Source organism: Physella acuta, unplaced genomic scaffold (assembly GCF_028476545.2).
Source record: "Physella acuta isolate Inbredline_101_S28 unplaced genomic scaffold, ASM2847654v3 ptg000250l, whole genome shotgun sequence".
Classification (NCBI taxonomy): Eukaryota; Metazoa; Mollusca; class Gastropoda; family Physidae; genus Physella; species Physella acuta.
This window is the reverse complement of record NW_026731769.1, coordinates 128,288-152,282: the sequence shown is the minus strand read 5'-3', so window position 1 is coordinate 152,282 and position 23,995 is coordinate 128,288. Positions and strand designations below refer to the sequence as shown.

General features: G+C 33.4%; 3 protein-coding genes across 4 annotated transcripts; 2 read left to right on the top strand and 1 right to left on the bottom strand.

The window, feature by feature from the left end:
• The first annotated feature begins 305 nt into the window (after positions 1 to 305).
• LOC131938586 (4-hydroxybenzoate polyprenyltransferase, mitochondrial) lies at positions 306 to 7,617 on the top strand. 2 transcript variants are annotated; one of them, XM_059296689.1, is made up of 8 exons: positions 306 to 598; positions 1,529 to 2,061; positions 2,275 to 2,441; positions 2,559 to 2,680; positions 2,979 to 3,064; positions 5,442 to 5,575; positions 6,558 to 6,746; positions 7,302 to 7,617. In XM_059296689.1, exons 2-8 carry the CDS (start codon positions 1,542 to 1,544, stop codon positions 7,452 to 7,454), a joined length of 1,371 nt encoding a protein of 456 aa, XP_059152672.1. In that variant the 5' UTR covers positions 306 to 598; positions 1,529 to 1,541; the 3' UTR covers positions 7,455 to 7,617. The 2 variants fall into 2 exon arrangements, with proteins under 2 accessions (XP_059152672.1, XP_059152673.1); XM_059296690.1 differs by lacking the exon at positions 5,442 to 5,575 and adding an exon at positions 3,456 to 3,586.
• Positions 7,618 to 8,465: 848 nt separating this feature from the next.
• LOC131938584 (conserved oligomeric Golgi complex subunit 5) lies at positions 8,466 to 23,112 on the bottom strand. The gene is made up of 21 exons (XM_059296687.1): positions 23,008 to 23,112; positions 20,476 to 20,615; positions 20,200 to 20,257; positions 19,920 to 19,974; positions 19,694 to 19,763; positions 19,228 to 19,348; positions 18,837 to 18,967; positions 18,338 to 18,503; positions 17,955 to 18,067; positions 17,590 to 17,667; positions 17,332 to 17,419; positions 16,893 to 17,091; positions 16,560 to 16,721; positions 16,212 to 16,311; positions 15,696 to 15,806; positions 15,362 to 15,528; positions 14,925 to 15,053; positions 14,499 to 14,684; positions 14,199 to 14,325; positions 13,874 to 13,953; positions 8,466 to 8,880 (listed from the first exon to the last, which is right to left on the bottom strand). Exons 1-21 carry the CDS (start codon positions 23,042 to 23,044, stop codon positions 8,775 to 8,777), a joined length of 2,424 nt encoding a protein of 807 aa, XP_059152670.1. The 5' UTR covers positions 23,045 to 23,112; the 3' UTR covers positions 8,466 to 8,774.
• LOC131938585 (uncharacterized) lies at positions 9,277 to 13,666 on the top strand. Its single transcript, XM_059296688.1, has 2 exons — positions 9,277 to 12,201; positions 12,454 to 13,666. The coding sequence occupies exon 1, from the start codon at positions 10,237 to 10,239 to the stop codon at positions 11,821 to 11,823; it is 1,587 nt and encodes a 528-aa protein (XP_059152671.1). The 5' UTR covers positions 9,277 to 10,236; the 3' UTR covers positions 11,824 to 12,201; positions 12,454 to 13,666.
• Positions 23,113 to 23,995: the final 883 nt, after the last annotated feature.

Below are 23,995 nucleotides of genomic sequence, written 5' to 3'. Positions count from 1 at the left end.
AAATCAGGCCAACATTACATTGGATCTGGCTAGGCCCACAACAGGTAAGCTGTCTAAAAAAAATTTTGCGGCTTTATGTTGACGAAGGTCAAGGATAACAGATCTATAATGTATAATTTTTTTATTTTTTTTTTTAAATCTAGATCTACACTATATTGCATCAAATTTGGGCCCTACGTTAAAACAATTATCCAGCGTACGAATTGAAAAAAGAAATCGGTAAACTGGAATAAAATATAAATGTTTGCCTTGACCTGGCTAACCTGGACCTTGACCCTGAAGTGCATAGCAGTAGTTTCAACTCAGAAAGGGCTAGATCTCTAGATCTCTATGCATTAACCTAGTCTGCTAGTCAGACTAGGAATCACCGGAATCTAGATTTTTAGTTCCTAATATCAACTTAACTCAAGTTTTAGCTTTTAAATTTATTTGGTCATCTAGATATCTATAAATCTAATCAAGATTCAATACGAAGCATGTGTTCTAGATCTAGACTTACAGACACTGTGCAGAAGCGTTCCGTTCCAGTGAGTTGCAGCTCGTAGTGGATGAGCTACTCTCACCACTCGTGACTCAGGAAAGCTGTTATAAAGACCAGGTAAAAGTAGGTCTAGAAATCTAGGCCCTAGATCTATAAGAAAACTATATCTAGATCTAAATCTAGATCAAGTACATGATGTAAAAATTTAACCAGTAGGCCCTAAATATTTGGCTAACTCTCCCTGCTCTAGAATCTAGCTGATCTAGAATCTAGTGACTGGGAATAAAAATGCATGCTAGATAATAGGCTAATCTATATATAGGAAATCTAGATCTATATAATTCTCATCTGGGAGATGCTAGAAAACAAGCTGTAAACTCGCTCCCTACCACCCCCACCCCTACATGGTCTGGTGAGCTGTGGTTCACTCTAAATGTTTACAAACAGAGCCGGGTTTAGTGACCAGTATTAGGGGCAGATAATTTAGTTTGAAACGATTTTAAACGTAGGGGGGGGGGGGTAACTAAGTGCAGTTTACTTTAACGGAGGGGGGGGGGGTTATCGTCCTTAACGAGCTACTTATAGTGTTTTAAAGAAATATCTTCAGTGGCAGCGTTGGTAGTGTCGAATTCACAAATTATGAATAACTGAAAAGTAGAAAAATACAACAACTAAATAGCGGCGTATGATATGCCGCGGGTGGGCTCGTTATTACTAATGAATAATAGGCTAATTATAATCAATTTATTAATCATAATGCTAGACTCATTAGGGCGATTTAGACTAGTCACTAGATTTAGGGGATCCAGATCTAGATCTAGACTAAAAACACCAAGTAGGCCTACAAACTAAGTTAGACATTAGTATTAGTAATAGGCCTACTATATGCCATATAATCATATAATAATATTAATATAACGTATGGTCGTTGCTATTCACAATTTGTTGGGAATAGCCATATTGCGCCTATTCCTTGCTCCTGGAGATACTTTTTATTTTTTTTGTTTAAAAAAGTTTCTGACATTTAAACTCAATTTTTTTTTTCAGATACAAGTTGACAATGGCAGCAACACTAATAACATGTCATCCAGTTTGCCAGTCTCTTTTGCTACGGCTGATCAAATCTCATAGTAAAATTCTCTCATCATGCCTAAGTGAGAGACCAAAGTATTCGGGCTTTTCAAGGGAAGTAGCTGACAAAAGACACAATGTTTTGATAACTACAAGTCGGAACCTCTCCTATAACAAATTTCAAAATCTGCAGAACTCTCAAGAGGTTTTGAGAGACTCTACTTCTCAGCTGAAACCCACCAGTCCAATGTCTTACAGTGTAAAACATAAAATATTAAAACATAAACATCCAGCTGCAAGTATTCCTGGGATTAATCATCTTGTGAGTGATGATACTACATCCCCAACCCCAGACTCAACGCTTTCTTGTGCATTTATCCATAAAAAGTCATCGACAGATTATTTCCAAAGGACACATCATAACTTTTCTACTACTCGGCTTATTGTGGAATCTTCTCCTTTGAGCTTTCAACCTTATCTTCGGTTGATTCGATTCGACAAGCCAATAGGTAGGTAAAAAAAACAACACATTAATTGAACTATTTTATTTTTATAATTATTTTCTAATTAAGAGTTATAATACATAAATTATAATAGTGTTAATAGGGATTAATTTTAAAATTTTGGATTTTTAGGATATATATTGCATGATATTTGTCAGAACTGTAATGATATAAGTTTAAGTATAAACATTACTTATCTAAACTGCACTCTTTACTCAGGAACTTGGCTTTTGTATTGGCCTTGTACCTGGAGCATAGCATTGGCTGCTCAGCCTGGATGCATGCCAGATCTGAAATTGCTGGCGTTGTTTGGAGCCGGTGCATTTTTCATGAGAGGAGCAGGCTGTATTATCAATGATATGTGGGATAAAGACTTTGATGCAAAGGTATAAGACCTCTTAGTTACCACCTGCATTTCTCTTATCTTAAGCATATGATTAAACTTGTGTATTTTTATGGCAAATACTGACATATTTTTTTTTCTTTAAAAAAAAACCCAATAGGTTGCAAGAACAAAAACACGGCCATTGGCTTCAGGGGAGATAACATATTTTCAGGCCCTTTTATTCCTTAGTACACAACTCACTTGTGCTTTGGTGATTCTTTTGCAGCTTAATTATTACAGGTACTTAACATTAAAAAATCTAATTTTAAAAAAGATAGTTACAAGAATATCAAAGATCTAGGCCTATATAAAGTTTTATTATCATAAATCATTCTGAATTTGTAGACAATCAGGCTATTTAAGTTTATTCAATAAAACAAAATATGTTTGGGTTCAATTATTTTATTTACTTCTTGAACAAAATTGTTGATTAAATAATTCAGCAGAATGAAAAGAATATTAGATGAGTTCCGGTTTTTAACTTGAAAACAATGTCTAATTTCTCAAAACTAATATACTGTTTTTTTGTCCTGTTTAGTATTGTATTAGGAGTAGCATCTATGGGTCTTGTTGTCATTTATCCATTGTGTAAACGGTTTACCTACTGGCCACAGATAATTTTGGGTAGGTCTATTCAAATTTTAAAAATTCAGATTGTTGTTTTCCATTTAGGCGAGGTTAAGGATAAATGTTAAAATTAATAGTATATGAAATGTTATAGTTTTATGCCAAAAAAGCAAAATTTTTGTAAGCAATGTTTTTTAAAATAGATATATGTTCTTTTAATTAAATTTTACAGCCTTTTCAGGATGGGTAGACCTAAATTGTGATCCATTCGTGATGCCTGAGAAAAATAGAACTTAAAAATTTGTAACCTATTAGGTTACCCTAGATACATACCTAATAACATAAAAGTTAGGCTTTTAAACTCAAGCATCAGTTGATGAAATGGGAGAAAACATGCACTAACCAAAAAGGGTGATGGAGCAGGTTTTCACATGTGTATCAATTTCAGGACTTACCCTGAATTGGGGTGTGCTATTGGCCTGGGCTACCCTCCAGGGGTCAGTGGAGCTGGCTGGATTCATCTTGTACTGTGCCTGCACGCTGTACACCGTCATTTACGATACATTGTACTCACACCAGGTACATGCAGTCAGTTCAGTTATTGGCCAGGGGACATGGGTAGCATAGGTGTTCAGTTAAAATCCTTCCTTATGCTCCTATATATTTTCCACGTATTAACTTGCAGTTATTAAACTGTTCTTGATTTCTCAAACTTGAATGATTTTTTTAGGACTTGTTTACATTGTAACTTTGAAAAAAGAAATTTAGATTAGTCTGGTTTGTTTAAGCATTTGTAAAAAATTATTCTCACATTTTTATACTGAGTGCACATTGCTTTTTATCTAATTCCTGCTTGACCTATACACACCTACATCTAAAAAAAATTTGCTTATTAAAAAGTGATTGCTCACCTACAAATATTTTATAAACTTTATACTAAAATGTTTGTTCAGGAATAAAATGTTTATCAATGAATACAAAGCATGAACATAAGTTTATCATTATGGCAGTGTGGCACACTCCGACAATGTTCATGAAATCAAATCAACCTTCTTTTTATATGTACAATATTTAATTTAGCTGCTTCTCAATTTATTTTTGTAAAAATAATTTTTAATCTTTTTTATTGCAAGTTCATTTGATCAAAGTACTACTAATTGCAATGTTTTATTACTAATGTAAATTTCTTTGAAACACCATCACAGCTTTTAAAATTAATAATGATCATATATTAGTTGTTAATATTATATTGTTTGATAAAATTAATAATTTTCCTTTTCTCTCCCTAAAACATTTTATAATTATCCTTTTCCCACATTTTTTAACTATAATCTAAATTATCTTTGCCTAGTAATTAGACCTAACCATGCTTTAATAATATTGTTAAAAAAATCAGAATCATTTTTTTAAATTTCAAAGTAATTTTTTGATATCAGTGTACTTGCTGCTCTTGACATCTAACTACAAATAACAGATGTAACAATTATTATAATTTAAAAACTTACACCAATACAATTTACATTAAATGATATCTGTAAATGGTTATAAATGTTTTACCTATACTATACTTCTTTTTTAAGTAACTACCATTAAAGAGAAGGTTATTCGATCCCACTGCAGTGATAATGTGTGATTAGATACATTTGATTTTGTTTTGATGTTATGATGAATGAACTTGTGTGATGTAGCTAGACTTTGTTGCTTCGTGGCTTGAATTAAATATTTCCCACCTTATTTGTGCTTCAGGGATAGTATTTAACAGGAATATTTGCTCAAATTGTACAAACATTTTAAACAGCAAGGTTCTCTTGTCTTTTGGATCAGGTTTGTTGGATGTTTAGCTGTCTTGGGATTTTGTTGAATGTGTATGTATGTGGAATGTACATTAGTTTAGTATGAAATGTTTACATAAAAAGTAGAATTAGATATTGTGTTATACAGTTGTCTGTAAATCTTCAGCTTTGAGCGTCTGTTCAGGTATGAGTCCATTTTCTCTCTCACCTTTACAATTTTTGTCCTCCGAGTTTATTGCTGACCCCACCTGATTCAATTTTTGTTGTATTTTATATATATATATTTTTTCCTTATTTTATTGTCCTTAATTTAAGTTTAAGAGAAAAAATATTGTAAGGCAGGAAATATTGATAGTTGTTTGGTTTATCCATTTTTTTTTTAAATTTTTTATGAAGTGCCATTTTAGAACTGACTGCATGTATTTAAAAAATGTATCTAATGCTACACTTTTGGGGGTCGACATATCATTAATCCCATGCAATTTAACTCAAGACAAAAAAAAATAGTGATTATAAAAAAATTCTAAATAATAGTTAAGTTGAAATAGTGTAAGGCTATAGACTTTAGTGTTATCAGATTACCAGTGCTTACAAGCACTTGGCAGATTTTGACATGAGCAAACTTTCCTACCATCTTCTAGGCTTTGCATTCAACTATGGCACTCTGTTAGGGTGGGCTGCAGTCAAGTCCTCAGTAGATTGGTCTGTCTGTCTACCTCTGTATTTCTCATGTATCATGTGGACTTTAGTTTATGATACAATCTATGCACACCAGGTAAGATGATCAAAAATAATTAATTTATCTTTTTGAGATTCTCCTACATTTTTTCTTGTAAACATGTAAGGTTTAGAAAGAGGTTAGATTGGATTTTGAATGTATTGACCATAAGATTTGGGACATAAATCACCATCTACATTAAGCCCTTAGCTTCATGCTTTGGCCTAGTTTAGTACAATGTAGGTCAAAGTTCAGGATTGTTTATCTGTTAACTGAAATGAGGATGGTTGAAGGTTTCACAAGTGATGATGAAATGAAGTTTCAGGATGTTTTATGTTTGTATGGCCTTTCTGAATGGGTTAGGTTTAGTTCAAACTTGGTTTCTGTGCTCATGTGGTGAGTTCTAATCAATGGCTGTTTATACATTTTCAGTTTGTTACCTGTGTTTTTCTTTTTTCTGAAACTTGTTTTGTCAGCTTGACATTGTTATTTTAGTACTGGCTTTGAAAAGGTGCTTAATTATTATAATAGCAATGTTGCCTGCTTGGTTGTTGTTAACCCTGTTCAGTTAACTTAAAATTTTTATTTAATTTATTTTTGTAATAGAAACTAATTCTTTTATTTACTTATTATATCACAATCACTTACAACTTATAGTATCTAGTGCACTGTTAAGTGTCCCTCATCTGTTTTATACATTTTAAAAATCTATTAATGGTTTGAATGCCACACAGCCATACTGATACAGAAAACACTGTCAGCTGTCATGCCTATTTCCTTGCTCTTGCACATTGAAATATTTTAGATCTAGCAGCTTTTTCTTTGTTTTATTCTTTATAGAATCAATTTTTCAAAACAAACTAGGACTAAATATAATTTTTTTGACTTTCGTATATATGTAATATGTATGTATTTGCTATTTAAATTATGTATCACTATTCTTCAGCATGATTTTAAAAAAAGATATAAATGTAGTTCTTAATATTGCCTATTAATTTTTACACTATTCCTAAAATGATATGGTTTTATTGTTTGACAGGATAAATATGATGACATGCTGATTGGTGTCAAATCAACGGCCATCAGACTGGGTGATCAGACCAAGCCATGGATGTCAGCATTCACTGCTGTGATGGCTGGGGGGTTGATAGGGTCAGGCATGCTGTGTGACATGTTGTGGCCTTACTATGTGGCTGTGGGGATTACTGCTGGCAGGTTAGCCCAACAGGTAGGAAGTTTTTTGTCATTGTTACAGTACTGTTACAACATACAAGATAGATTCTATAACCTATCTGTATTCTCAAACTCTATAGTATAGATATAGTATAGATTGTATTTCTACATCCTTAAGATTCATATTTTATGAAAGATACAGACAAAAAAATATTGATTAGGGGAGAGAGACCACCCCTCCGCTGCCTTGTTCCTTAACATCAAGCTGGACTAATTTTTTGTACCTTCATTAGGGCATTGATATTATACTCAATGTCTAATGCTGCTATTTCTGTCACAACTCCTGTTTACACCCCACACATTGTGTATTTTTAAGTTGTTATATAAATTTGATGACTTCTTGATTTGAAATTTTGATTTATTAACTGGATCATGTTCTCTTTTAAAAATATTGTACATGTAACACATTTTTAGATGTGAAACAGTTGTTTTAATTAGTGGTTGCTAATTTACAAGAAACCACTCGTTTATATTATCGTTGTAAAAGTTCATTTAACATGTGTATACTTCAATAAGTTTAAGGATAATCTGATTTCAAATTAATTTTCAGATTTATTGTGTTGATCTCGACAATGCAGATGATTGTGCTTCAGCTTTTCGAGGAAATTTTTATCTAGGTGGAGTTATGTTCCTTGGTATTGTTTTTGCTAACTTACTAAAAGCTAAAGAAAAAGAGAAGGTCGCCACATCTGACGATAGCTGATTTTAGTTTAATTTTTAATTTAATAGGTGAACTGCTGGAACTTAAAATTTATTGTACATTTTGATGTAAAATGTTTTCTGTTAAAACTGTGATTATGTGATTATTATTTTTAATAAATAGTCTGTAACCGTTTCAAAGTTTCTGTCTATAGTGTACATTTTATACCTGCAATAAATATATTATAATATAAACATAATTGTGGACAATTGCTTTTCTTGAATACCTCTGTACTGCAACTAATTCTCTGAAAACTGAAGTTCAATTATTTTATTTATCCATAAATAATGACTTCTTGAATTGCTTTATAAATGATAAACAAAATAGAGCATGGAATTGGAAGAATATAATTACTGATAGAGTGAAAACATGTTCAGTTAATCAGCATGTTGTTCACTACTTAAAATAATTTTTCTGACACTGCTTATGGGATAGCCATTCTGCGTCTCAAATAATATTTTGGAAAGACTTAAAATTTGAATAGTTCATTGTAGATCTTAATATGATGTTGCACTCAACAAAGTACTTATATATAAAAAATAAATTATTGGTCATCAAATGCATAAACAGCAGGAGTGGTCTAGCTGTAGAGAGCTAGACTGCTAACCCATAAGTCTCGAATCCGGGTTCAAGTCAGTATACCGTCCCTGAGTCCACCCAACTCTGATGGGTATCTAACGCATGTTAGGGTAAGTAAAGGTGGCTGGGCATAGTGCTGACCACTATCTCTTCATATGCCGAGGTCATAGAAACAAGTAAACTCTACTTCACTTGCCCTATAGACTGTCAGGTTTGAAAAGGAAACTTTTTACAGCAGTTATTACAATTTACTAGATTTTAAAACCAACACATACATGAACGTAACAGATGAACAACAGGTAACATTAACAATCAATCCCAGTCTACCCGTGAAGGACAGCAAAACATTCAACACTTTATAAATACGTTTCAAACATGCTCGGATAAAACAAAAGCTCAAAAATGAAAAGAAAAAGTGAAACGAATAAAAACATTTTAAACTTTATTCCAATTAAAAAACCCTCATAAGAAATAAGCTCAGCAATAAAAATAATATAATCACTGAGTCTTCCATTGTCAATTATTCAATACATTGATATATACAATAATAAGGGCCCTCATTTTAAAATTAACACTGTACAAAGTCTTATTTACATAATCAAATTAGTTCATCATATCACAGGTTTTACTTTAAAATAGATCATTTAGAGAACAAATGAAACTCAGTAATTTTACTATTCACTATTAGAATTGTACAGCCAAAAGTTGACAAAAAATTTAAATACTTTGCTAGCACTGCAGAAATTACTGTAAGCCTTTCTGTAACATCTCCAACATAACTGGATAAACTGCAGCATATTCTTTGCTTTGATTCTGCCTCACAAGTCTAGCATAGGCTTCTAGTGCTCCTCTGTGGTTAAAAACACATTTTAAATGAATAATAATTGAGGCCAAAAAATAATACATTTTTATTTTAGATCTCGTATGACAACAATCTTAGTCTAAAACAGGGGTTCCCAACCTTTTTTTACTCTAGAGCACATTCTAAAATATCGGTAGGGTGGCGGGCACCACCTATTTTAAATCGACAAACTCCTTCCAGAGGCGTAGCGACCCTTCCCGTCACTCGGGGACAAAACTTTCCATTTGCATCCCCCCCCTCAAACTTTCGATTTCCATCCCCTTCAACCTTTCAATAATGTTTATGAAAAAAATTCTGTCTCTGTCGAATAGTGAGAGGCGGGCACATACGAATCGTTCGGCGGGCGCCGTGGCACCCGCGGGCATGGGGTTGGGAACTGTCATAGCGTAGATATAAAGAATTAGACGACTAGTAGAGGTTACAAAGGACGGTGCGAACTTGACTGTAGACGATTTGGTGCGAGAGTATTGTGCGCATGTTGAATACAATATTTGTGGCGCGAATGTGACGTGAGCATGACACGACAATGTACCAATGACGTAGACCGCGGCAGTAACGTGAGTTGGGGGTTAGTAATGGTAGGAGACGGAGGTATTCTTTGATATTGTGCAAATAAGTGTGTATTAATAAAGTTAGTGTTCTTTTCATAAACGAAGTGGTTGACGTTTGTTAATTAGTGTCTGCGGAACATAAGAGTGATTCCCGTCCTACTCACAAGTATAATAGTTGTCGTATGAATAGTAGCAGATCAGAATATAGAGAAGATATAATTATATAATATATATGAAACCCCCCATCACATATTGGTGGAGCACAAGTGGTCCTTAATTCCGCAAGTGGTGTTTTAAAAAGGATTCGAAGTTGTGAAGTTTGAAGCGGATTCGTGTTGACCAGAGGTGCTACTAGATCATCGCAGGGAAGCAAGATAAGTACCTTCCTCTGATTTTTTTTAAGTAACCGGGATTGTTTGGATCCTGTGCTGGTTATTCAGCAGTTTTTCTTCTTCGTGTTTGTTTTATGTCTTTATAGATCTAGTCTTGTTATTCTTAAATTGGCTGAGGCTTCCTAACGATAGGACACACTGAGTGTAGGCCTGCTATTTAAGAGGTACACATTTATAGTTAGCTGTATCACGTAATGTTCGCATTATCGTGTCTATAGTGCTGCTCCCAGCATTTTTTTTTCTCTTTATAACCTGTCACGTGTTACGTACTGTGGTAGGCTTGGAGTAAGCTACATCTATCTTACTCTCGCCCATTTATGTGTATCGTCCTGTTCAGTTAATGTTATTTTGTTACTCTTTTTTTTCTCCCACACATCACCTTTATTACACCACACTAAGACATGCCTCCATTTAACGAACTTCTAACTAGAACTAAGCCCGAGTTAGGCTTAGAGTATACCATTGGTGAACCATCGCTGAAGAAGAACAAATATGGAAAGCAAGACAAAGTTGTCGATGAAGATAAATTATTTGAGTTAGTCCAGTTAAGACTTTTAGAGGATGCAGAACAGGAAAGACAATGTCAAGTGGCGTTAGCTCACTATAGAGTTCAGCTAGAGGCCAAACGAGAAGAAGAATCCGTTGAAGCTAAAGCTAAATTAGATGAGAAATCAGAAGACTACAAAAAACGTGAAGCAGAAGTTGAATTTATGTTTGCCAAGGCTCGGCAAGAAAGAGAAAGAGAATCCGAACTTCGTAGAGCCGAGATGGAAAAACAATTTGAACTTTATAAAGCCGAGATTGAAAAACAAACTGAACTTGAACTAAGCGAAATGAGACTACAAGTAGAAATAAGGCGAAAAGAAGTAGAAGAAGAACTACGTCAATATAAATTAAAGTTAGAGAATCGATCACAGCAACCTAAACATGAGTCAACGCTACAACAAAAAGCAGAGCTACCTAGATCTACTTATGAATATTACTACGATTCAGATGACTCATACAGTGAAACAGAGAGCAAGCCTACTACAAAAATTAATACGCCACACTCAGTTCAAGAAGATACCACAACAGCCCACAACATACAGATGAACTATTGTCGACAAAAGAACTATCACAATATCAGATGTTATTACTGCAATAGATCAGGTCACAAAAAGGTTAATTGTAAGAAACTATATAATGATAGACTCCAGCGGAATATACAGCAGAATAGACGTCAATACAAGAGACCAATTTATAGATCAGCATACATTACATCTTTTAGTGAAGCCAGCAACAGGAAAGAAACATTTACAGCCAAGATTAACAACAGATTCGCGCGGGCCATAAGGGACACACGATGCTCAACAATAGCTGTTAGAAGCTACTTTGTTAGACGACATCAATACACAGGCAGAACACAACATGTTCAGAGTTCACGAGGCATAACATATGTTTGGCCAACAGCTATAATCCAGATTAGCACGCCATCAGCAACAAGAACAGTAGAAGCTGTTGTGTTTAGATATGGTCCACACGATCTGATCCTAGGCAACATCAGAGGTGTCAAACGATTTCAAGTTGAGAATGACATGAACCATACAACACAAGTAAGAAGCGAGCAGGCCGACACACAAAGTTCTATCGAACCGGTAAACAGAACGATGTACGATCTACAGAAAAGGAGTGATAATTTGGTGGTAGACATGAACACAGTTACTGAAGAGTTGTCTAAAAAAATCACAGAAATCGGCTCAGTTGTTCTCAGTTTGAGGAAACAGAATGATCAACTTAATGACAGATTGCTCAGATTAGAGAAAAAAGTCAACAATGAAAATGAAGAATATGTCCTAAATAATTCAATTGGTGAGAGAGCTTACTACTATTCCTGGTCAGCACTTAATCAGATAATGTCAAAAGTACAAGAAACTACAGAGCCTAAAGAAATGACCTGCACACGAGTACAAGACAGACGACGGACCTGTTCAACCCTAACCTTAACCTAGCGCCCCATGTGCTTTACCCCATGACGGATAGAACTTGGACCACGCACACCCCCTTACGAACGGTTTTGAACAGCGACTACACAAGGATTAATAAGTAAAGTAAATTCAAGTTATCGAACAGCTAAATGTATGGTATGAATCTAAGTCGTCGTAAATATCGACGTGAGGCAATTTTTCAATTCTGATGGTGCAGAAGGAAGTCGTTGTCATAACATGGTATAATGAGAGCTGCTCCATTATAGCCATAAGGTGAAGAATATGTTAGTTGCTATTGGAGGATGAATAATTATGGCTATGTACAGTCTACAGTCACAGGCAGAGAGCTGCTCCTGCACTACAGATATGTGACACGCAATACAACACACATGTCTTTTCTTTGTGTGTAGTAGATCTCTTTCTATTTTAATGCTAGTCGTGTGTAGTTAATGATTTAGTAATGTAGTTGGTATTTTGTTGATAATTATAATAATGTAGTTACTATTATTATTATGTAGTGTGTCGTGGACAAATAACCAGCATATCAAAATTTGGTGGGTTTTTCTTTAAAAGAGGAAGGTTATTTGTCCGACGGGCACAAAAACGCTTAGCTGGCATATGTTTAAGACGACATGTCCGCTCATATTTTCTCAGAATCTGACGTCATCTTCGTGAATGCTACGCACTGATGCCCAGCTTAAATGAATGCAGCGGTCAAACGACCAGTACATCATGAACGTGAACATATGAAACACATCGTCAAGGACACGTCCGCAGGATCACGTCAAGTAACACATCTAGAGGAACCAAATCAATGTGAGATGGGTCATCCTAACCAGATTACTGAAGCCTTACGCATGGTCGCGGTCAATTTCCGACCAAGTCGTAACGGCAAGAAGGGTCACCATAACCAACTAACAAAAGCCTTACGCACGGTCGCGGTCAATTTTCGATCAAGTCGTAACGGCAACTTCAGCTTATAAATATTTGTTTTTCGGTCACAGTGTTGCCAAGTTTTGTGTTTATAAAGCTCAAGGGAACATTTAGACGTCAAGTATAACAGGGAAAACTGTCTACACAGATGATAACATTTGTGGAACTGTCTTTACCGAAGATAAAGATTCATTGAGTGACGTACATTTTGTTAATTTGTCTACACAGATGATAAACGTTTGTGGAACTGTCTCTACCGAAGATATAGATTCATTGAGTGACGTATATATTTTGTAAATTTGTCAATACAGATGATAAAGTTCTCTACTGGCAGTTCAAGATGCGGCATGACATTGTTGTCGTTTGTTTTTTTGAAAATGTGAATGCTGGAATTGTTGCTATTGAAATGTTAATGTAATTCAGTCATTGATGACGCTATGACTATGTATTTATACGATGATTGACTAAGAAGACAGAAAAAAAAAAACTAATAGTATTAGTTTTTTTAATTGTAGGGGGGGAGGAGATGTCATAGCGTAGATATAAAGAATTAGACGACTAGTAGAGGTTACAAAGGACGGTGCGAACTTGACTGTAGACGATTTGGTGCGAGAGTATTGTGCGCATGTTGAATACAATATTTGTGGCGCGAATGTGACGTGAGCATGACACGACAATGTACCAATGACGTAGACCGCGGCAGTAACGTGAGTTGGGGGTTAGTAATGGTAGGAGACGGAGGTATTCTTTGATATTGTGCAAATAAGTGTGTATTAATAAAGTTAGTGTTCTTTTCATAAACGAAGTGGTTGACGTTTGTTAATTAGTGTCTGCGGAACATAAGAGTGATTCCCGTCCTACTCACAAGTATAATAGTTGTCGTATGAATAGTAGCAGATCAGAATATAGAGAAGATATAATTATATAATATATATGAAACCCCCCATCACAGGAACCCCTGGTCTAAAAAGTCTTATGTTGCATACACACAATGGGAAAAGTGTCAACTTTGTTTACGTTTTGGATGTGGAGGCATGGCATTTAAAGAATTATGTCCTAGCAATCTAAAGTTGTGATTACTACTTAAGTTTTTACCAAATTAACTGAAAGTTAACTAATAAAAACATGACTGATTGCTTACTTCATAATTTTAAGCCTGTCTGCTTCTTGGGGATGGTCATCTAACCATTGTGAATATCTGCTTACTGACCAATCAGATATCTGCATAAATAGTTTAAATCAGAACAAGTTTTTTTAAGAATGAAAGGAACTTAAATGAAACAAAATTAAGTTAGGTCTATTTGGTTCATTTTTTTATTACTATATATGATACAGACATTCTATGGCATCGATTTATTACAGACCAATAAAGAAACGTCATTCAAAAAGAACTTAATAAACAAGTACTGTTATAATCAAAGCTTAAAAAAAAACAATGGGCTAAACACTAAATGACGTAGATCTACCTGGTGAGGAGACTTCAGTTCTGGGGGCGCTCTAGCAAATAAGAACTGAAGCGCTGTGCTGTATGGAATGATTTCACCCAAAGCTGGGCTCTGGGAAACATGCTCCACAGTTTGAAATAAAAGTGGTCTAATGGAAAACAAAAATAATTCTTCAATTAGAAATCCTTTTATTTTATTTTTGTAAACTAACGCTGCTTACACTTATAACGTTCTCTTATGTTTCGAATTTTGATCAGAATGTGCACAGAGAAAATTGTCGCAAAAAGTAAAATAAAAAAATATTTGAGAGTAAAAACTAACCTAAAGGCTCGCAACAGCCTGTAAGATTTGCCCAGGTCTGCTGGTCTCCTACACAAAGGTGAGATAGCCAGTTCCATCTGGGCAAAATCTGCAGCCATTCTCAGTTTCCCTCCATCCCCTAGGGGGCGCACCAGGCTTGCATGTCGTACAAACAGCTCAACACAACGGCAAGCTATTGGTATAATACTGAGAATGCAAAACATAACATTTTTATTTATTTCAAGATTTCTCTTAAAATTTTTATTGCTTATATTTTATCTTTCTATATTTAATTCCTTTAGTATTGATCGTATGCACACTTTCTTTTTTTTTTCTACTATCGCTTATGAGGTTTTAAAATTTATGTTTCATTGATTATTATTATTGCCATGTTATATTCTTATGTTATATTTTAATACATTCCATAAAAACAACAGAAGAACTAACCTGTCCATGATAAAGTCTTTACACTTGAATGGAGCGAGATAGTCTGACTGACACCTAACTATAAAACTTTGAAGTTCCCGCATATACAGCGAACATGGTGACTCAGTTTCTGTTTTACTAGGGGCAGGCCTGGTGTTGAATAAAAACACTTTTTAAAATTTTATTTGATAAAATAACACACAAAGAAATGTTTCTGTTCAGGTAAAACTTTGAACTAACAAAAAATATGTACAGGAAAATCCTCATTTGTTACTTTACTTTTGTACAGTTTTTTTATTTAACTTTTAACATACTTTCTATTTTTTGGAGTCTTTTATGGGGAATTAACTGATTCAATGGGAACTAACTCAAAGTTTAGATCAATGAGAAATCTATGGGTGATTTAACTGAAGATATGATTATATACAGCCATCAGAAATTAAATAAGAACTATATACCCAGAAAAGTCTTCTTGATGGATAGTTAAAATAATTGCTTCCAAGGCATCAGATATGGAAGAGAGCAAAGGCTGGATGGCTGCTCCCATCAACTGAACCACAGATTCCAGGGAGGCTTGGATGCTACTCTTAGCCTCGTCAGGGAAGTGAGCTATGCTTGTGAGCACCTTTAAATAACAAATAGGTAAAGAAATGTGAAAATATAATAGTTAAAAAATGTAGGCAAACTTAGTTATTAAAAAACAATCTATATTTTTAAATTAAAGATTAATGCTTAATCAGAAATTGTGAAGAAGTCTAGTTTCATAAAGTAAATAATTTAAAATGAAGTTACCTTAGTTATTGCCTGATGAAATTGAAAAAGTGTGTTGACTACAGCAACATTGCGTGTCTGGCCATTGGTTGGTGGCCCTATTACCTGACTAGCTTCTCCATCAGTTGACAGCTGAAAAATGACAAAGTTAAACCACCATTCAAAATGTATTATGTCAAATATCAACAAGCCTAATTTTTGCTATAATACCCAAAAGTCATGAGATTATAGATAGAAGAAAAACAAATTGATAAAAAAAACTGGTACAAAGTGGTCAATACAATGAATACAGATTTTTTAAAAACAATTTTAAAACTAAAATTCATTTAACCATTTTAAACATCTGCCTAATCATAAAAGGCATTTCTGCCTAGAAGTTATGCAGATTTTCATAAAAACATTTCTGTTTTAACTTAAATAGCTTGTTCACATGGGAAATGTTATCCCATTTTAAAAAAATTAATCACTGAAATTTGATGTATCATAAACAAAGATAAATGCTTCTTTTTAATCAGGAAAATGTATTCAAAGACTCACCAGTTGTTCACTTTTAACAGCAAACAATTTGACAGTCTTGGAAACATTTTTAGCCACAGTTACACTCAGTTTGGTGTCAACACTGGACACATTCAGCTCACTAAAACAAAATCAAAACTGGCTTGAACACTGAAGCTGCCTTGGTTGAGAGGTTTGTTTTTAACTATACTAGTGATGTAAGGGTTAATTAAAATTTTCGGATAACTTTGGATTACTTTACTCCATTTTTATGAATATTTATTTATAAGTTCTTTTTCAGTTCTATTAAATGCAGTTAATATAATTTCAGATTGGGAAATAAACACAAATACAAAATATATTTTTAAAAATAAAAATACAATAACAAACCTGGAAATAGTTTTAACAATATTTTCAACCTCTTCAGGTGTTGGAGGGTTTGAAGTGGTTGATGTGAACACAAGGTTGATTGGATCAAACAATCGGGATAAAGAGCGGGATAAGTAAGAATTTTCAAAATTGGCCAGTGTTTCTCGCAATGCTTTTTCAGAGCTAAAAAAAAATAAGTATTATCATACATAAAATTCAAACTTTTTACTTTCATATTAAAAAAGCTACTGGTATTTTTTTAAAATTCTATAGCTTAATTTCAAACATGTATGGTTAAAAAGCTTAAAGTTTCAACTACAAGAAAATTATAAAATATATCTATTTAGGCCATACTCATAATTCTGTCTAGCCTTCTCAGTCTGAGCAAAAAAATCTTCCTCTGCATCCCCAGCCCCTAAGATGTCAATAGCACCAGCACTAGGAGTTACAGCTAAAGTAATGCTAAACTGTTGCAACCTCTTCCATAAATCATTATACAGCCTTAAGAGCTTTGGATATTCTCCTTCAAATGCTTGCTTTAGGAATGTTGAATCTGAAAGTAAACTTCATGCTGTTATTGATGGTGGGATTGAGCTATGGCAGGGCTGTTGAAAATCAAGTTTAAAGCTGCTCTCTTAAACATCACTGATTTTGATCTCAGAAATTCATAAGTTAAATTATTATACTTGTTTTTAGAATTATTTTATGTATAAATAATTGTATATAATAAAAAAAAAGAAACAAATAGAGTAATAAAACAGGATTTAAAGAAGCTCTAAACGTGAAGGCTTACTTTCTGATGCATTATTCATTTCTTTAGTCAGCATTTTAGTCACATCCTCCCAAAATGTGTGGATAATATTAACTTCACCATGATGATGCTGGAGGTTAAAAATTCAACTGAATTTGCTTCCTCTAATCATAGCTTTAAAAATTCAAATCAAGTTTAAAATTGTCTATTTACAAATGTGAGCCCTATAAAGAATGAGGACCTCATGGAGTATGTAAATATTAAAAGTAAGCAAGACACAAAATAAATAACTTTTTATACCTTTGCAAGTTCATCAAGAAAAGAAACATGGGAAACAGGATCTCTCTTCTTTACAACAACTTTCTGCAAATGTTGAACCTAAATGCATGAAAATAATAGAATATTATTCAGTCTAATGCATAAGATATATATTAACACATTTTTAATAAGTCAGTATCTTTATAATATAAGAAAAAGAAATAGAACTATTAACGTAAAACAAGAGTATACAAGATAAAGTTTTATTTAGCTATGGGAACTGATCAACTTGATCACATATTAAGAAAATTTAAAATAGTTTTAAAACCTGGTAAAACTATAGGAAATAACAGCCAGCTAGTATTAACATAATTTAAGACAGTCATGACTGGCATAAAGCAACAGACCTGTGCACAAGCAGAGTAGATGTTGTCCATTAGTTTCTCCATGTTGGTCCATAAGTTGGCACGCAGTACAGCAGTGTTGCCAGGTGAAGGCATAGCTGCTCGGCCTGGACCTCCTAGGGAGAACATTTTAATCAATTACAAATATCTAACATGAGGCTTATCATCTTACATATTACCATAGGAATCATCTAAATGAAACAAATGTTTATTATCAAACTAAAAAATTAACTAAACTTGTAAACAATTTAATTCTTAAGTTAATTACATGTGGCTGTTGTAACAATACATCAAATAAACATTTTTTCACATCTGTTGTCATAATATATTAAAAGTGATATTTTTGTGTACAATGTAAAATGTATTAAATTATTATGAGAACCAACCCCTTCCAGCTGTGCCCTGAGCCATTGAGAGGGCCTGGATGTCCAAACAGTTTCTAACTTGTTGGTTGAGCGTAGCTCTACAACCGTCAACCACGCGATCAACCACTGTGTGAAGACAGCCCAGGTTGTAGAACACTTGAAGGGATGTGGCCACCGCAGTCTGATTCTAGAAGTCAACATTAAAACAATTTTGTTTAACAATGGCAAAGGATGTTGTTGATCAAATCAAACAGTGAAGCAAGTAAAACTATACCTTTACTTATTTACTTAGATACTAACTTCACTTATTCAACTGAATTATGCATAAATTATAAGCATGATCTTGAAAACTGAACCAACAAAAAATATCTGCAGCCAAATAGTATACTCATTTGTTTTAAAAAAAGAACTGCATGATGAGTACATCACAATACCTGTATAATCACTGTTAGATGCTATAAACCCAATGTAATGACAATGTCAAAATTAGACTTATAAGGTTTATCAAAAACTAAGTTACCTGTGTTTCCATCCCCTGTTCTAGCATCTTCTGGGCCTGGGTCTCCACCTCTTTTCTGGCTTGTTTGACAAATCTTCTATCTTGTTCAATCACTTCCACACCTCCCAAGTCAAAGCCTTCACAAATGTAATCTAGAAAAACAGCACAGCAATTTAAAAGCCAATCAAATATTCAGAAATTAAGATAACAAGATCTAAAAACTGTAATTAAATATAAACAGTTTTTTTCTGGAAAAAAAATATACACAAAAAGTTATTATAACAGAGGAAGCTATTTATCAACAAACAGCTGAAGAAATTTTTCAGTCATTTTTTGTTTCCTGATTATGAGCAAAAGTAAGATTGACATCTAATTATAGTTTCAAATGGTGCACTTTCTGACCAGTACTGACCTAATTCATTCAAACTTTGAGCTGCTTTAGTTATCTCTCTAGCTCCACCCTCCAGCTGTCCATGCAGTCGTTTACTAAGGTACATGATACGAATGATGCGACGCAGTAGATCACAGGTTTCCTATAAATATATGATAAAGTTAATTATATTTCTACTGGAATTAAGTTATTTTGAAATAAATTTGCAGCATTACTAGTTTCTTTTGTCATCCTAAGATTAAAAAAGACAAATATATAAAAGTATTGATAAGTAACTGAGTAAATAAGTATGGATTTAGGAATATTGTGAATCCAGTTGCTTTAGAATTGTTCTGTACTAACTACTGGAGAAGGTACAAAAGACATCCTAAAAATAGCCTGCCAACCAAGATAATATTATGACTGCACCACTATTCAAATATGGAATTTTCAGGTTACCATTGTCACAAAATCCCAGCAGCTGTGTAATCCTATCTGCTACACATACCTGTAAATGCCTTAACTGTGTTGTCCTTGCCAGAATCTTTGCATATGGCTCAGAAACTTTTGTGCGTATTCTAAAAAGAATAAAGTTTTAAAATAAAATTATTTTACAAATGAAAATATAAATTAACAAATTACAACAAAAAGTTATCTGATCCTTAATGTCAAATGCTTCTAATCTGAACAGCACATTTGTTCACAATCATGTTCATTACAAAATGTTTTAATACCTATCCATTGCTGCAAGCAAAGACTGTATTCTTGTCTGCATCATCTGCAGGACCCCTATTTTTAAAATGTATTTACAGTTAGACAAACCATTATGTAATTCAATCAATCTAATTAAAAAAAAACTGCTAGCTGCTACCTGTTTCTATCTAATTGAAAGTAAAGAGTTGCATAATTAATGTATTAAATGATTAATTATAACTGTATACCTTAGCTCAGGCTGATATTTTATTAACTGAGTCAACATACAGGAATAAACAAAATAATGACATAACAAGGTACCTTCCAATGTTTCAACACCTGTAGCTTGTGATAGCAAGTCTTCATGGTGTGTCACAATCTATGTAAGTGACAATACAGTTTTTATAAAACATGATAGTTTCAATTTTTGAAATGTAATCAAAACATGGCTATTTTTAAGAGAAATTAATGAATGATATAATTTATAGTATAAATAAAAATCGCAGTAAAAATCAAGCTCAAATTAATATTTTGTTTTGTGTAGAGTTAAACTTTTGATCGAAACAAACAAACAGAACTGTTGTTTGCCAGACTAACCTGTGAATGAATCTCTTTATCCAATAGACTGATCCCCTCGGCTAATTTGCCCAGCTGTTCAGATATTATTGAGCCTTGTATTGCTCTATTGGCATATGCTTTGACATCAAAGCTTTCATCCAAAAACTCTCGAAATACATCTGTTCACAACAAATTTTTTTCAAAATATAAATGAAATTAAGTTGCACCACACAATAAAAAGACACGGGGTTGCAGCTTAAAATAGCTATAAAAGAATAGGAGTTTTTAAAAGTGTTCATCCCAAACAGAGCAAAAATATTCTGAATTTTATTAATAGTAACAATACACGCTGGCTTGGTTGGTGTTATGCGGGGGTATGGAATGGATTATTGTGAGCATCACTAATTAATAAATGAACTGCATTTGACACCATTTAACAAAATTAGTTTGCAGGTTACTTCTGCACTAGAACAATACATTTTACTTTCCCCTGCCTTTATATACCCCCCACTCTCTAACCCCTAACTTCAATACTTATTACTATCACTTTGCTTCCTCTAGTTTCTATCTGACATATCTGTGCACTAAATAATAAACATATAGTATATAGATCTACAAAGAAGAAGCTACTTTAAAATTATTCTGATGTAAAAAAGCTGAGCCAACACTAACACAGGAAACCATAACAAAAAAGTATTTTGTATATTTTACCTACTCCACTACATAGCTTAATAAAAGTAAATCATTTTTTAAAATCTTGGTAACTCGTGTAATTGTAATGGTAAAAAATAATTGAGAAAAATGGAAAACGTGAGAAGCTGACCCAATAGTATTTAATCCATGCCTGATTGTTTTCTTTTAATGTTTTTAATATTTATAATGAATTAATTATTTTTAAAAACATGACAATTATTACAATTACAATTTAAAAACTCTTTGTAAGTTATTGTAACATTGTTATAAATGTGAATATTTCTAAAACATCAGAATATTTATCTAGCGTTAGATTTGAGCTAGCTAGTGATAAAGAAGATACTGTTGTAAAAACCTGTAGCCCTATTTCTTAATTTAAAAATACTGGCGCAATAATAGATGATCATTTATACCTTTAATCATAATATAACAAAGTTCTGCTAGTCAATGGAGACTACAAAATGAAAAATGAAATCAGTTTATGTCTTAACTCTGATGAGCTTAAAATTAAGTAATAGTTTTATTTGCATAATATAGGCATTTTGTTAACAATTTCAAAATGATTTTTTAATTTAAAAAAAGTATCAATAATAGCTAGCACACTAGTAAACTAAGCCAATTTAGCATATATTAACTTTCTGTGCAGTCATTATTAATGAAAAAAATTCCAAAGTCAGGTCAGCCTGTGGCACCCTTCACTGAACTTGACTAAAGGAAAAAATATTTGACCTGTGACCTTCATTAAAACAGAATTTACTTATGTTTTTTTTTAACTATTAGTAAACATGTGCTTAATCTTACCCAATAAGTAGTAAAAATTTGATAATTAATTTTAATTACTGTTGTAAAGTGAGATAAACAGCTTAATAAACACGTGTTTTCTTGAGGGGGTGTGACCTGGGTGTGGCACATTGCATTCTAACTTTTTATTTCTGTGTTTTGTGACTATATTTGTTCACAATCAGCATGCTATGCTTTTAAAATTGATAAAGGGTAAGTATACCAAGCTACAAAACCTGAAATCTAACTAATAATACTTTCAGTTTAATAAACTTTAAAAAATAATAAAAACAATCATCAATGAAGAAAGCCTAAACATTCCATTTTTAGGTGTGACATGAAAAACAGTCATAAATCTAGCCAAATGATTGGATTCTTGCGCGGCACACATTTTCTCCGTGCCTAGTGTTCACCAAAAAAGATTATAATAAAATGGCATTATTACTTGAACGGACCACATCTCATACCGACCATAATTTATTACCAGTTAATTGTAATGTGTGTAAAATTGATACTTTCAAGTTTCATATACATTTTGTCTGGTTTATTATACATGCGGTATTTTAGAGTTATTTGATTCGAAAGATAAGAATTATAGGTATATAGAGCTACTTTCATTTAGGCGCCGCTAGCAAGATAAACAAAGAAATTAGGCCAAAAGTAGATCTGACAATTCTTAAATAACAGACTTAAATAGAAACAGATAGTTCCAATTTCTAAAATTAATGATGGCTTTGTAATCATTAGTTTTATCCCTCTACCGAATAGTGACAGCGAAACTGGTCGCCATGCCATTTTAGTAAGCGCATGAGCCGTGAGTTGCCACGAAAATGACAAACCCGGATGCGTTGAATCAAACGGCCTACATAGAAGAGGTTCATTCTCCAGTCCAGTTCGAGCACACCAATGAATGGCAATTTATTGCCCCCCCCCCCCTCTTCCCTCAGTTTCCCATTCTCTGTATTCATTCTTGTTTAGAGATGAATATGATAAAGATGCATACATTGTTGTTTTCCTACATTCAAAACTTGTTAAAATGTTTTTACGATTTGTATGACTGTCATACGTTGTAAATACAAAAGATTTACAAAATCATACCATCATTTTCCCACTGATTCCATACAACAGCATCCATGTTGTTTCCGTGTACACATCAAGAAGATGTAAGTAATCGATAAATAAGTATTCCGCCGGTATTATGATACTTTGTACTTAGAAATTAAAAAACGTTTGTTACCTAGAGCAGAAAAAAGGGAAAATAAATATTATATGAATAGATATGAAAGTCGCCATTGTAACTTTCTGTTACCGTAACTAAACTAAACCATGTTAGAATTAAAGGGCAAGAAAAATTGTAAAACGCATAGGGGTCATCAATAAACGTCGCCACGCTTTTGAAGCCATTTAAGTTTAACCTCCTTCCATGACTACACACTACACATCGTCATAATCATAAACAGCCAGACACCCTCCCCTAAAGTTAAAGTTAAAGCCTACCTAAAATTAACAAATTTTTAAAACAACGACTTCATTTTTAAATATTTACTGAGCTCGGTAAACATTAAATGTCCTGATCAGTGTATATTAGTAAAAAGTCTTTTAAAACAAAAAATAACGGCTAATATTCAGTTTACATTATTTTTTTTAAAATGCCCCCCTCCCCGTGTGAGTCAACAGGGTAGATTTCAGACTTTGACAAAAGACTTTAGACTCAAGAATGTGGCTATATTCCCGACTTCCAGCCATATCCATTATCAACCCAGCCTCACAATCTCAAAAGTTCTTATCCAGGATTATGATGCAAAAAAGTGACGTTACACCATCTGAACCTACCCCCTCCCCCTCATCACACACCGTTACAAAATTACAAACCCCCCCCCCCCCCCTCCCCTTACGAGTGTGACGTCATTTATGGACGACCCCCAATAGCACACAAATCCTACGTCACTAATTTATACTAACTGGACACAATGTCTTAAAATATTATAACGAAGAAAAGACCCATGAGGAGTTTCATTTTTTAGATCAATAGAATCTAGATTCTAGATTTAAGTATTTTATTAAATCTATTGATTATAATATAAGT

What these genes read in the sequence shown, in the direction of transcription:
- LOC131938584 (XM_059296687.1), bottom strand. Translation starts at nt 23,044, where the DNA reads ATGGATGCTGTTGTATGGAATCAGTGGGAAAATGATG. An exon ending in TTCTTGATGAACTTGCAAAG is followed by an intron (nt 17,420 to 17,589) that starts GTATAAAAAGTT and finishes TTTAACCTCCAG; the next exon opens with CATCATCATGGTGAAGTTAA. An exon ending in AACTGAAGTCTCCTCACCAG is followed by an intron (nt 13,954 to 14,198) that starts GTAGATCTACGT and finishes CTATTTATGCAG; the next exon opens with ATATCTGATTGGTCAGTAAG.
- LOC131938585 (XM_059296688.1), top strand. Translation starts at nt 10,237, where the DNA reads ATGCCTCCATTTAACGAACTTCTAACTAGAACTAAGCCCGAGTTAGGC.
- LOC131938586 (XM_059296689.1), top strand. Translation starts at nt 1,542, where the DNA reads ATGGCAGCAACACTAATAACATGTCATCCAGTTTGCCAGTCTCTTTTG. An exon ending in TCGATTCGACAAGCCAATAG is followed by an intron (nt 2,062 to 2,274) that starts GTAGGTAAAAAA and finishes CTCTTTACTCAG; the next exon opens with GAACTTGGCTTTTGTATTGG. An exon ending in CTGGCCACAGATAATTTTGG is followed by an intron (nt 3,065 to 5,441) that starts GTAGGTCTATTC and finishes ACCATCTTCTAG; the next exon opens with GCTTTGCATTCAACTATGGC.